The sequence below is a fragment of the Carassius carassius genome, chromosome 16 (assembly GCF_963082965.1).
Source record: "Carassius carassius chromosome 16, fCarCar2.1, whole genome shotgun sequence".
NCBI lineage: Eukaryota > Metazoa > Chordata > Actinopteri > Cypriniformes > Cyprinidae > Carassius > Carassius carassius.
The window spans coordinates 24779790-24794147 of record NC_081770.1 but is presented as its reverse complement, the minus strand read 5'-3'; the positions used below and the strand labels follow the sequence as shown (position 1 = coordinate 24794147).

At 38.8% G+C, this 14358-nt stretch overlaps 1 protein-coding gene across 1 annotated transcript; it reads right to left on the bottom strand.

Annotated features, from left to right (window-relative positions):
* Positions 1-3489: 3489 nt before the first annotated feature.
* On the bottom strand, positions 3490-13811 carry LOC132159996 (calpain-2 catalytic subunit-like). The gene is made up of 21 exons (XM_059569691.1): positions 13524-13811; positions 12746-12815; positions 11169-11287; positions 10781-10914; positions 10408-10576; positions 8611-8694; positions 8448-8533; positions 8294-8368; positions 8056-8216; positions 7802-7971; positions 7371-7382; positions 6707-6918; positions 6526-6562; positions 5122-5187; positions 4978-5035; positions 4774-4838; positions 4506-4574; positions 4237-4315; positions 4038-4154; positions 3854-3912; positions 3490-3711 (listed from the first exon to the last, which is right to left on the bottom strand). The coding sequence occupies exons 1-21, from the start codon at positions 13758-13760 to the stop codon at positions 3688-3690; spliced, it is 2103 nt and encodes a 700-aa protein (XP_059425674.1). The 5' UTR covers positions 13761-13811; the 3' UTR covers positions 3490-3687.
* Positions 13812-14358: the final 547 nt, after the last annotated feature.

Here is a 14358-nt window from a genome sequence, read left to right as displayed (position 1 = left end):
ACCATCCCGCCAATTTTATTGGCCAAATAGGACTTGGCACTGCCCGATGCATGCGTATGCATAGTATACCAGATTGCCGCATGCTATTTTGCTCAGATTTCATGATCTAAGGAAACACTTTCAAGGTACCGAACGGCCCGGACCGCAGCATCTCGTTCCCTATTCAGGGAACCGTGGCTACATACGTAACCGAGATGTTCCCTTTCATAGGTCACTTTGATGCTGCAGTGACGTCACCGTATGGGAACTCTATACAATCACGCCTGATGTATCTGAGATAGCTGGGATCCGAGGAAAGCATCTACTCAAGCGGAGAGAACCCGGGAGCCAGGAGCCATCCTCACAACTAGACTGTAAAACTTGACCAAAAAAGTGCTCCGTGAGGACCATCCTGCAGCAGCACATATATCGTCCATCGAAAATTCACTGAGGAAGGCTTGCGATAAAGCCACTACCCTCATGGAATGAGCTCAAATTCCTAAGGGCGAAGCGAGTCCGCTCACCTCATAGGCTAAGGATATAGCCTCCACCAGGCAATAGGACATGCATTGCTTTGATAGCATGGCCTTTATTTTATGCTTAACAGATGAACAGCTGGTCGGACTCATGTCATGAGATCAACATAGACCCTCGGCGCTCTCACAGGACAAAAGCTTAGATCTCCTAACCCCGCCTCTCTGGGGGAGACTTGTAAAACGGTCTTGAAGAAATTCCAGTACTGAAGTGACAGGGCAGTAAGCTGGATGCAAATTACGAAGTCTACACCAGGTAGTAAACAGTTTCCATTTGAAGGCATGTAAACATCTCATAGAAACTGTCTTAGAATTAATTATAGTCTCGGTAGCCTCTACTGAAAGACCAGGACATATTAACTCATTCTGCACAAAGGCCGCACCCACAGCTTCCATAGATCTAGCCTTGGGTGCCAGATCATCCCCATGCATGCGACAGCAAGTCCTGCCTGAGGGGAAATCCCCATGGAGAACCCGCTAGAGAACCCACTAACAGACTGAACAGTTTCGCAAACCACTGCTGAGTGGGCCACCACAGAGTTACCAACAATAGTTGTTCCACTCTGTCCAACAGTATTCAGGATATCACTGCTGGAATTAGCAGAATCTGAGGAAAAAGAATGCCAAGTGATCCAGTCCCAGGGGCAATGGAGGGGATAGGGAGAAACTTAGCAGGCAATGTGCAGTCGTTGTGCTTGACGTGAAGAAGTCTACTTCCGCCTCTCAAACACTAGCCATATACAGCTCACCATTTGGGGGTGCAACCTCCGTTCCCTTTCTTTCAGGCTCTGCCTTGAGAGCAAATCCGTTCTGAAGTTCAAGTGTCCTAAGTAAGCCTAAACGGATTACAGCCAAATGTATTCCAACAGGATGCACAACGGGCCACGCTGCTAGCAAGAAAGTGTCAGCTTTGTAGGCCGTCGCGGTCTTCACCAGAATTTTGGGCCGTCCCTCGAACTCTGATGGCTGATGTGTGCAGAGTGTCTGAGGGGGCTCTTGTATTGGTAGCTCGGCCCAACTCTGCTCGAAGTGCATTTTGTGGCGAGACAGTCAATGTTAGTTTTTTTTTTTTAGATCTGGCTGCATACATAAGAAAATATATATTATTTTCCTAATACTGTTGAGGTTGAGCCAAAGGTGGCGCTAAACAGTTACTGTGGAGCGTGACAGCCGCCTGACCTGAAGCCGAGTAAAATTTCCCGCTGAGATTAGAGGTGACTCGACATGCCTTTGAAGGAAGGAGGGCGCAAGACTTACAGGCCGCGGTCGAGTTTGGCGTGAGATGTTCGGCTAGAGTGTTATCCACTGGTGGCCTCGTTTTAAAACAGCGGTCCGCCATGTCAGCAATGTAGGGAAAATCTTTGACATTTGTGATGCTCGCTGATCAAGACTTCCAGGACCTTGAAACCCATTGCTGGAGGTCCGGGAAGAAGGTCAGTGGCTTACGGGGCTGGGCAGGTGCACGACTAGTTAAAAAATGGTTGTCCAGTTTAGATAGGGATTGGCCTTTTTGGGCTGCATCCACTTCCCAATCCAGCACCAGTTTATCCATCGTGAAGGGAACCACATCCAACAGCTCACTGTAGGAAGGGAAGGTGCATTTCTCCTGTCCGTTTGGAGGGAAAGTCTTCTGAGTCCGAAGCCGTGGTTGGCAAAACATTGTTTGTTAAAAGCAATTCTGCTGATTTGCTTTCCTAGGGCACAGAAAACTAGCTTTCCTGAAGGAAATGAAATCTGAGCAAAATAGCGCGAGGCACTCAGGTATACTATTCGAACGCATGCGTAGGGCGGTGCCAAGCGCTATTTGGCCATTAAAATAGTCGGGATGGTACAGGGCTTCAGACATTAGTCACACCAAGGGGTGTTCCCATACGGTGACGTCACCACAGCATCGAAGTGACCTATGAAAGGAAACCACTGTGCTAATCCGTTTAACAACTGTTAATTGAAAAGAACCGACTCAAATGAGTGATTCATTAGCTAATCGCGCATGGCTTTTTTTTTTTATTCTAAACACTTTACAAATGTGATCATGATTGCGGTTAACATCTGAAAATTATTTTCCGGTTGATATGGTCATCTCAATCCTCAAACGTATTTATCAAAATGGTGCAAAACGTTTTTTCAACGGAACATTTCAGATGAAGGATAATCCACTTCTTACCTCCGAGAATATATTACTTTATTATATAGGCTATAGCTTATGATTATTGCTGATCACTGCTGTGTAGTATTTACCATTATATATTCAGAGGGTATAGAATGAAAGTGTCACTCCATAATACAAAATATATAAATATGTATAGTATTTTTATTTTACATTAATAAGTATTTAGCACACTTTCCTAAGGAAAGTATCAGAAGACATTGCAATTACTAAATTATATTTAGACAGACATAAAGAAGTTCCAGTTCTATACTTGTACCTTTTATTATTTTAGTCATCTTGCCTTTAATGTACATGTGCAAACAACATACTTTTCTTGTGAATTTATTTTGATATGAATTACACTGTGCGAGCTGTCTCTTTAATATCGTGTGGTTTATATGTTGCTGCTGATTGGGCTGACGTTTGACACCACTAAACAAGAGAAAACGCATCTCAAAATCGAGACTTAAAATGACACAAACCTTAAAAAACAGGTGGTGTCAAATCCTGTCCTTCCTTGTGTAGCCTACTAATCTCCATACTGGCTGGAAGACCGCGTAAATTCGGTTAGTATTCCCTATATTCAGCCCTATAAAATACAGCTCATCTACATAAGAGCGTATGTGGCCATTTTAAATGTAAAAATGTTTAATGTTTCTTTTACGCTGCTGTAGGTTTGCACACTTGTAGTCTAGGCCTACTATGTTGGTTATTGTTATCATTAATATTATTTTATTGTAATAATTAACACACTTTATAGTTCTTTATTGTTCTAATTAATGAGCATGAATCAGTTCTCCCACATAAAAAAAACAAACAGTCATGCGGTATCTGTGAATGGTTTTATTTTCAGCTGATGAGCACCATAAACAAATTGCATTCTGTAAGCAATACCAACGTTATATGCCTGTCTTTGGCTGATTTTACTTATTGGTATTCCAGGTCTAATGCACCATCTTCATTTTAATAGCAGGAAATGAATGGACTTCTAGTGCAGTTCTGGTGCAAGGTAGGCCAAGTGGATTTTCAATTCAGGGCCAAGCACAACCACTGCAAAACACACACACACACACACACACACACACACACACACACACACACACACACACACACACACAAACACATTTGTAAATGAAAACACTAAAATGAGAACATACATATATCATAATCCACGTTCACACTTGTGAGTCACCTGCAGGATATCCAGCTCGATTTTCCCAGTGTCCTTCTTATCGAACGTTTTAAATATTTCTGCGTAGAGCACAGATGAACATGTTACAGTAAATCAGCATTAACACATTTTTATAATTCCTATTCGTAGCTATTTATTCCAGAAATGTAAAACATTAAACTGGATAATCTTCCGGAAAACTTACTGAAGAGCATTTCCAGGTGAATCAGACAACCAACAAAAGAATCAAAGTCAATGGCGTACTGCTGATTGGCATAACGTGAGATTATCACCTCAAGTACCTCATTGTTCAACTGGAACCCTGTGAAAAAGCAAATACAACCATTAATGCACTTATTATGACCACTTTTTGAAGAAATGAATGACTATATAGTCTTCATTACCTGCTGCTTTGACAGCATCTCTCATTTCATGGGAACTCATAGTGCCTGAGTTGTCTGCATCATGCTTCTTAAAAACCTCCTGGAGACGTATGACAGAAGATACACATTAACTATTTAACATCACTAAATACAATGAAGAATTTGAAGAACTTTAGTGCCCACAAAGTTGTTGCTCTATGGTAGGGATGCACAATAGATCTGTACCATATTGATTATCAGCTGATATTACAGATGTTCATCTTTGATTTACACCAAAATATATATTATACCAAATATTTCTGGATCTTTATCCACAGTATATGAAACTCCACGAGGCCAAGTTTGCCGCTGCCATCTTTCTGGACCAAGGTCAAGGGTTATAGGAGGGTTATTGTGAGTAATTTGGTTGCTGTTTTTGTAGAGTGAAATTATTAAAAATATTAACTTAAACTCTCTGGGTGGCTTCAAGTTAATATTTAAGGGGTTTGGCTGACAAAAAAAAATCTCTGCATTAATCCATGTAGTATTTATTCATGTGATCCAGTGAGGTAAGGATACATCTAGCAGGCTGATAATGTGGCGACAGGTTTCCATACTAAATCCATCCATCTTCACATCAGTTCCTGTGTGAAATACACAAAACATTTAGAAAATAACCAGTACAGAATGTTTAACCATTTCAAGGTGCTTTCGAATCAAATTCGATTATATAGCCTAGATTTAAATAAATGTGAATAAAACCGGGGAAGTTTGTTTTCATACGTTTCGAGGTAACACTGTCAAGGATCTGCTGTAGTTCAAACACAGACACCTCTGAGTCCTGCAGATTGAAGACAAGATCATGTATAGTAGGTAAAAAATTATACCAACCCCAAATTAAAAAAAATTACCAGCTATGCGACTTACATTTCCAGCCATCTGATTGAAAAGGTGTTTGAAATGTGGGTCCACATCACTCTCGGATATGTATTGCTGGGAAAAAGATAAAATATAGAAATTCATTAAAGAAAAGTAATTTTGATTTTATACAGAGCCGGACAGTAACGCAGTACATTTACTTGAGTACAGTACTTAAGTACAGTTTTGAGGGATCTGTACTTTACTCGAGTATAATTTTGGAATTAATCTGTGTTAATGTTAGTTAATTAAAAGACAATCATTCAGTGTTTGTTCAGGTTTTTGTTGCTGTTACGTGACGTAGCGGTGTCTGACTAGGGGTGAGACGTGGGCTGATGACATTATCGTTTCAGAAAATACATGGATTCGCCGTCCAGGCGAAAACGCAAAACGCCGGATCCATGTGGATGAAATGAATATCTGATAAAAAATGTGTGCGTATTCACAGAAACGCGTCTCCGTGTGGATGGAAAAAAAGTCAATTTGTTGTTTCCCTCTCAAACGTGATTGGATTGTGTAGGCGCCACTGATTGGGACAGCCTATCAGCAATCACCTTCAGCTTTCCGCCTAAGACTTCATGACATTTGATTGAACTGAAGTACAGTACACACACAGAGAGAGAGTTGTCACACATAGTTTGTGTGTGTGAGAATGGTGTTAATCAGCTAGTATTTTCTCTTGCCTTTGCCTGTATGTCAATGTGAGAGAAAGGGGCTTAATACTGTCACTCAAATGAGCTGAATACATTTTTTCTTTCTTTGTACATTGACCTAAACACAGCTGATTAGCTGATTAGCTGATTTTCTTTAATCATTATTATTTTCTCTTCTATGCTGCGTGTATAATGAGGTCAGGTTCAGAGGTGTGTCAGAACATTGCTATATTGCCTTCTTTGCTGGTTTAGGTTTATTGATTTGATTGATGAAAAAACAGAAATTCACATGTACACACAATTGTTAGCAGAATTTTCTTTTCTGATATTACACATTAATGTAAGCTGAGCATTTGGGCAAGTGAGAAATGTTAAATAAAGCAACATAGTAAAAAGATGAAAATTACTTGATTTTACTTTCAATTCCTTTTACATTCTCCAAAGTATTAACATTAACATTTTTCATAACTCCATGTAGGACGTTTCTGTACATAAATGTAAGCACTGTGGCAGTAGTAATGCAATATTTAGAAAATGTACTCTTGTACTCTTGATACTCAAGTACTTTTAAAAACAAGTACTTCAGTACTTTTACTTTTACTTGTACTTGAGTAAAATATAGCAAGGGGTATCTGTACTTGTACTCAAGTAATGAATCTGTGTACTCTGTCCGCCTCTGATTTTATATGGGGTACATCTGAATTTACAGAAATGTTTTTCTTATAAATCAAAATAATATGTGTGTAAACGAAAAATTCACCTTTTTCACATCTGCACTGATCTCCGTATCCATCTGGCTGCAGGGACCAGAGTCAGAAACATCCATCATGCATTTGGGTGCAAATATAAGAATGTTCAGTGTACAGACATGATTTATTGGTCCGACAATCAGATAGCAACCATACAAATGTTGAAATAAACTAAAATCACTCGGGACGAACCTGGCAGCAGCCTCTTTCTCTGTGAACACACGCAGTATGAAGCTACCCTTGCGATGTGGCTCAAAAGTGGAGGGGATGATGACGTATTCACCTGGAGGCAGTTTGAAGCGCTCGCTCACCTCTCGCAGGTTGATGAAGGTGTTGCTCCCTGCAATGGAGCGCTGATGCAGCAGTACATCAGGACCGAGTGTAATGTTATTGCGACCCCTGAACTGCAACACAAACACAGATGGATGAAAACTGGTAAAGGCTGTTTCATTTATATGTATTATGTGGCGCCCCAAAGCGACATGATAGAAAAAAATGGGTGGAAGGATTCAATTTTAATGCGTTAGTGTTCACACGCCAAATTTCTTAGCATTTTCTTGCAAAACAATTGTGTTCACGCACAAGTTCTCTTACAGAAGGATTGCGTTCCTTGAAAAACGTTTCATTATAACTCCCACCTCATATTATTTCCATCACAAAAGTTTTGCAAATGAATGCAAAGCTTCTTAGGGGAACGCAAAAAGCATTGAAATATAGTTTTTCTTCCATTTTTTTAGCCACCATCATGTCTCTTTAGAGTCTCCATAGTAGCCTATCATAAAAGTTGAAGAACAACTGGTTACGTTTGTGGTGTTCAGTTACTCTTATGTGCAAAACATGTTGAGCTCATACACACCTCATCTGGAACCTGAAAAACACCAAAGAATATTGTACAATTCAGTGTTCACATTCATACAATTCACCACAAAAATATTATATTATTTAGAGGTAATGTCGACGTTTATGTCACTGGAAAAGTGTGTTAAATAAAGGGCAACAGTTGCGTTCTGGAAGTAAAATCACATTATTTTAACATTTGAAGAGAGGCAAATAATTGATATTTTAACTTTATTCAAGGGGAATTTTTTTTTTCCAAACTCCAGGTGAAGAACTACTCTACCCATGAACTGCTTTAAAATACAGTTTGAAATGTTGTGATTCATCTTGGAGCAGATTGGTTTAGTTAAGGACTCTTTATTGTCTTTGAAGAAATTGGAGTAAATGAATGTTGGTGGTTCTGCTGGTTGTGGTGTTTATAGTAATGTTGTCTGCAATATTAATAGTTACCTTATAGATTGCGAAGCCAATGGTGTTCAGGTCTCGTCCAAACCGTTTGTCTTTACGACCATCTTTCTGCATCAGACCCACTAGGACTGTGCAGCCATCCTCTCCATCATGAGGATCATCATCTTCTTCATCCAGCTTGATCACAAACTGAGGGTTTGAGCAGAATGTAGCTGGAGAGGAAGAACCAAACGGTGGATCAAAAAAAACGCTTAAACAACCTTAGTTTCAAACACATTGTGGTTGATTTAATTTACCTGGATTGTTCCTGCAACCCCCTGCAGTGGATCCCACCCTCCAGTTGCCTTCAAATTGGCTGTAGTTCCAGCGGCTCACGTCTTCGCTGGAAAGAGTGTCTGGAGTCAGATTACAGATCTCCAACTTCGAGAACTGCTGTATGAAGTCTGAATATGCCATCCTGACAGGACAAGGGAGGTTTGTCAGTATTCGACAACATATTACATTGTTGAAGGTTAAAATATCAAGTTCTCTAACCAGAACTCTCCATCTTCACCGGAATAATCCAGTTTAGCTTTCTCTTCCGGTTGGATACTATTCCACTCTTTGGAACTGAAAAAGACATTGGAAATATTTGACAGGACTCTAAAGACTGATGTTAAAGGAGTAAGATCTGTTTATGGAAACTCACTTGTCACTCCAAGGGCCTGTCCACTCCACCTGACCCCACGGGTTCCTGATACGCACCAGCTGAACCAGACGGCCGTAGGAATGAACCTATAGATAAGGTGACAGCCATTAGGGCTCCTTTGAATTTGTCCTATCAAATCCATATTTCAGTGTCAGTTTCTGACCTCTTCTGCGCCCGTGACGGAGTAGGCATGACCCTTTACCAGCTTCAGACTTGTCACTGCTTCGGTCTCATATGAACTGGTAATCTGCTCAATGATTATGCAAAAAAAATCAGCTTTTCATCAACAGAAATAAATAGCATTCTAAAACATTCAAATACAACAGTTATTTTAAATATTAATGTTTTACAATATTATGGTTTTTACTATATGTAACGATATAAAAACCTTCATAGTCGTCATGGACTAAAGGACAAAGGAGGTGGCAACCAGCGAACATTCAAATAAAATTGTAATAATAAAACAAACACAATTCATTGCTGCATCCTCATTTCGGATAGGTCCAGAACCAGACTTGGGTCCATATCATACACCCAGCTTAATTTGGCGTCATTAAGTGTTTTTTGCTAGTTTCAGCCCGATGCAGTTATCATTTTCACTTCCTTTGCCATGTTGTTTAAATAGCAAATGCATTTGCGCCCAATTGTGTGCCCTGGGCGTGCTGGTCTGAAAATTAAGTGTGTTCAGGTGCATTGCTGGGTTGTTGCTATTTTAAAGCAACTGAAATAGATTGTGCAAGTGACCAACTTAAACCTGGCCTTAAGTCAAGGGCACAGCAGTTTCTTTTGTTATTTAAAGAGCTTGTTAGTAATATGTGCCTATAGGCAGGTCCACAATGCAATGGACAGTCATGGTATGTGTCAGAAAAAGGCTGTCTAGTTGCTTGCACATGAGCAGATCTGTTTTCTTTCTGGAGAATCATTCAGTCTTTGCGCTTGCAAATTCCGCTGTGTTATAAACAGAGAATCCACCTTGGTGCGAGCGCAACTGGCTCTTGAAGGGAATGGGAGATAAGCCTATGATTAGTTTATTGCAGGTTATGCCCAAAACACACCCATTACTCATTAAAAGAAGGGACAACCCTTTGAGACCACGTGTCTGTCGCGCCAACTGTTTTTTCCCATCATTAAACTAGCAAAAGTGGATTCGGACTCCCCTTAAGTGCACCTTCCGTTGTAGACCATGTGTTTCATATGGCCCTCAGAGGTTTGGAGCGCCCACTGTGCTGTATTAACCTGGCTGGATTGAGGAATTTTGTAATAATCTGGATTGATTAATAAAATTCTGTGGTATTACTTACTAGATGTTAAATAAACATACTGTAGCTGAAAAACAAATTCAACTTGTATTTTTGTTCTGTTGTGATTGTAATTTGTTTATTTGTTCTTATTTTTAATTTAAAAAAGTTAAAATGGCTATATCAAAATAAACTGTTATAAGAGTGAAATTAAATTACTAATACAATGAAATAAGATTTTGGTCAAATAACCCACCTCTAGTAGTAGTAGTGGTGTGTGTGTGTGTGTGTGTGTATACTGTATATTAAACAATATAGTGGTTATCAGCTTCAAAATAAAAATAATTAGTATTAGCCTAAATGTTTATATCGGTTTATCCTATCATGTATTAAAGCAATGATAATAATAGTCACACTTGAAACTCCTGGTATTTAGTTTGAGCCACAAGTGAGCTAACATTTGATATTACCAGACACAAAATCCTTCTTTAAATATGGGTGAGTCCAACCCATTTGCATATGTAGCAAGTGTTCTTTGCAAGTCGCCTGCAAAACACCCACAAAGCACAAGCAAATTGTTCGGTTTCACAAGGAAACTGCTATCCTGAATCTTCGTAAATAATGTAAAAGCTTAGGTGATTAAACCATATTTATTAATTATACCACAAACCGCAGCTGTAAGTTTAAATGATGTGAAATAACAGAAATGGAGTGTGACTCACATCAATGGAGCAGCCCAGTAATGATCCAAGCATCAGTGCTTTCTGCATGAGCTTAAACAGGTATGGAGGAGCTTTGCTCAACTCGTGGTTCTCAGAGATGCCTCCAGTGAAATCCTCGAAACCCTCAGTGGTTGAACCTCCCGACAGAGCTTCATATGAGCCATTAAGCCTTCAAAATATGGGAATAATCAGCGCCACCGGTTGGTCATGTCATTGATATGTGACATGTTTTATGAACATTGTGTGTTTTGTAGGCAGTGGTTTGGCACAGTGTTTACCAACGGTTTCAGATGACTCAGTATCTTGATGTTCAGCATTACAGTTTGGGTTAGTAGAAGCAGGTAATTTATGATGAATAAACACATACACTTACTTTGCATAGGCCTTTTCCAACAGGGCACTCCAGAACTCAGAGCCCTCAGCTGAATGAACAAACAGCAGCTTCCCGTCTCTAGTGGGCAGCCGGTCATCAATGACAACATCCACCCATTCACCATACTGCCAGAACTGAGAGATGCCAACAACAACAATCACTCTGACAGTGTCCACTTAATTCATCATCGGAATTCTAATAGGGTTGTGTGTTTTAATTAATACTCACATGAGATCCAAAAGTCTGAGACCACTAGTGAAACTAATTTTGGATTTTTTTTCTAATGTTATGTGATTTTTTTTCTTAACTATTCTTCCAGGTTAAAAAAAAATCCCAGATCTTTAGTGGGGTCTCGAAGATTTAGATCCCATGCACTGTATGTTCTGACCTGAAAGTGAAAGATGCCGGCATAGTCCTCTATAAAACTCTGTCCTGGTGGAACTACACGTTCCAGAATTGCATTATCAAGAGTCAAAGAGGCAATAGCCGCCAGCAACCAACAGTCACCTGCCAATGAATCAAATGTCATTAGATACTTCTGCATTGAGCTCATTGTTTAATGCAAACTGTCTTCCAGTTCACCTGTTAGGGATATAGTCCTCAAGGATCAACCTAGGCTTCCATGTTTTGCTCAAAGAGGATCCTGCGCATATACATCTTGTTCAATGTTGATGGTTGGACCACTGTGGGGTTTGAACCTACAACCTGTAAGCTTACCTTCAAGCTATAGGATTTTAACCACTCCCATATCTCACAATATGTTTTTCCACAACACAGGAAATGCACTTGCATTGTGAGGTAACTTTAATTAGTGGTTGCAAAAGCTAGCATCACTATTATTGTTGTTCATACTTTGTACACTTATCCACTTACCACTAAAACTTGAACATACCAAAAAAGTTGCAAAAGGGTGTTTTCACAGTGACTCCATAAAATAACCATTTATAAAACGGATAGTTCTTGTCCTTGATTCTGATTGGTTGAGCCACGTTAGAAGCTGTTGTAAATTACACTACAAACATACACCTTTGTTTACTTCTGTGTGTTGCTCAGTTACCACTTTGTTGGTATCACAACTGTTTCAGAGGAACCACAGTGTTTGGTGGAAGAATACTGTTTTTATTTATATCATTACACTTTTTTTTGCTCTGTTTTATTCTGTGAAACCGTACTACATATATGGAATAACCATTTTATAAAAGCAATAAGCCATGTGAAGCCATGGTTTATAGTTTACAGTGACTCTGCTTCGCGTTGTGCCTAACAACGCCCCTTAGCTGTTATAAATTCACTGTAAACAACGGCTTCTTGCCTTTATTCTTCTTTTTGTGAAAAAGAACGTTTTGTGGAATAGCAAGATTTCACGGATGTTAGAAGTTTCGCATGGAGCCATAAATGTGAATAAAGAACTTCTATTTTTAAGAGTAAATGATACCTTTTACTTTTTTTATGCTTTCTACTTTGTGCTTTCTACCAAAATGGATGAAGAAAAAACTGAAGGAGGCACTGAGACATATCACTTCAGTTTTAACTGAGTTCAATCCATTGCTTTTGGAACTTCATGTATCATTTTAACTGGGCAGTGTTTTTATTAAATGTTAAAACGAACTGTTATTCAATGTGTTTTTGAGAAATTGAGTATCATATAAGCCACATATGTGACACAATTCCTTATCTAGTGATTATATTTGTTGTTTCATGGTCATTAGCACTGCACAATATGAGTCTGTGTGGGTTTGGGGTGGAGGACAGTTTACTCATATCAACATAAAGCAGACACACCAGCAGATAGAGCTAACTAAACATCTCATTTAATAGAGTAATTCATGAAAAAAGAATTCATGAAAGTTTTTTTAAATGCTGCACTTCAGGGATACTGACTTAACCTGTATTTGTTAGTGGAATTCGTAAGTAGTTTTAGATAACATACCGGGACATCATTCTGACAAAAGACTTGTTCCTCACCTAAAGCTCCTTGACAGATGTCTGTCCGATTGGCGCCGTCCACAATGAACTCAGGGTTTGAGCAGAGCTCCTTTAAAAAGGGACAATGTCAGGACAAATTAGAGGTGATAGTGTTACGTTATGTAAAAGTACACTTAAATGACAATAGCTTGTAATTGCTCTTAGCAAACAACACATATAAAAGGTTCAGTTGAAGTAGTGTGCTGTGGCTTGTGTATTCATAAAAATAAAAAAAACAGATAAAAAGCATCGTATTGTTGTATGTTGTATGTATCAACAGACTCAAGATCATTCTCACACCTAAAGAGAAAACCGTCAGTTACCATAGTGAGAATATAACATATATTCACATGCATGCACATAAAAATACATGTTTTGATTCTCATATAAATTACTATTTATCTTTCTTTTCTTCCATCATATACTTTCTGCTCTTGACTTTCTGTCAAGTTATTGGACTCCTTGCACCACTTTCGGTTTATTAAGATTTTAAGGCAGCGATTAAACATAAATTAGCAATTTGACCAATTCTAAAATTAATTTAATAGTTGTATTAATCACTGAAACTCCTCACCTTAACTGATTTAAAAGAGACATAAACTTGTTTCATACAGTAAAGTCTAATTTGACTTTATTTTTGCTAAATTTATTATTATTATTTAAATATTTTTCTCAGGTAGAAATAAATTCTATAAAACATACAAGGATCACAAAAGCACACCTTAATATTTACCAAAACTCCACCTATGTAGAAGAAAGCAAACACTCACTGCAGTACCTTAGGTCTCTTCCATTGCACTCCTCTGGTCTTGAAGGAGTACCGTCCGAGTTCGTTGTATCCCAGGGAGTCAGATTCAGCAGGGAAGGTCGGGTCACAGAACAGGGTTTTTTTCGCCAGACACTCCTGCTTCAGGGTCTGGTAGTCTTGCTTGTTGTAGGGAATCGCCTTCTCATTTGTTCCAAGTCCTTCTCCTCTATCCTGCCTCCTAGAAAGAACTTTAGCAATATTAGACATGCTGGCCTGTAGTCGTACTCAAGTTTCTCTCAAGCTTGTGTAGTGTATGTGTTTGTGTGAGACTGATGCTGGTTTTTAAGTGAGAGCTGCTGTATGGTAAAGCAGTGAGGGGTGGAGTCAGGCACAGGGGCAGGTGTTGCTTTCAACCTGGTTTTACACATCATGTAACCCAGTGATGTATAATGAATATACAATTATCTAAAGCACATAGTGGATACATTTTGAATAAAAAAAAAAACTTTACTTTAGGAAACAACATTTATAAGCAAATACTATGGAAGAAAATAAGTTTTCTTTAAATGTTGAATATTTATTGCGTTCATTTATTTACATTTTTACATGCATATTATATATTTACATTAAAACAGAAGAAAAGAAAGAAAAATGCACATGTAGTCCATTAGTGGGGCAGCTGTGGCCTAATGGTTAGACACTTGGACTTGTAACCCAAAGGTTGTAGGTTCATGTCTTGGTGCTGGCAGGAGTTGTATTTTCAAAATGCATTGAAATATAAAGCAAGAAATTGTAATTGAGTTGCATATAAATGTTTGATTTCAGTAAAAGTCATTTTAAAATTAAGTTGGCAAAAACATGATGA

Bases quoted from the DNA above. Each gene is read 5' to 3' on its own strand.
- LOC132159996 (XM_059569691.1), bottom strand. From the start codon at position 13,760: ATGTCTAATATTGCTAAAGTTCTTTCTAGGAGGCAGGATAGAGGAGAA. The intron at 5,188-6,525 runs GTGAATTTTTCG...TCTTTTTCCCAG, and splicing joins TCAGTGCAGATGTGAAAAAG to CAATACATATCCGAGAGTGA. The intron at 4,575-4,773 runs GTATCCTTACCT...ACCTTGGTCCAG, and splicing joins ACATTATCAGCCTGCTAGAT to AAAGATGGCAGCGGCAAACT.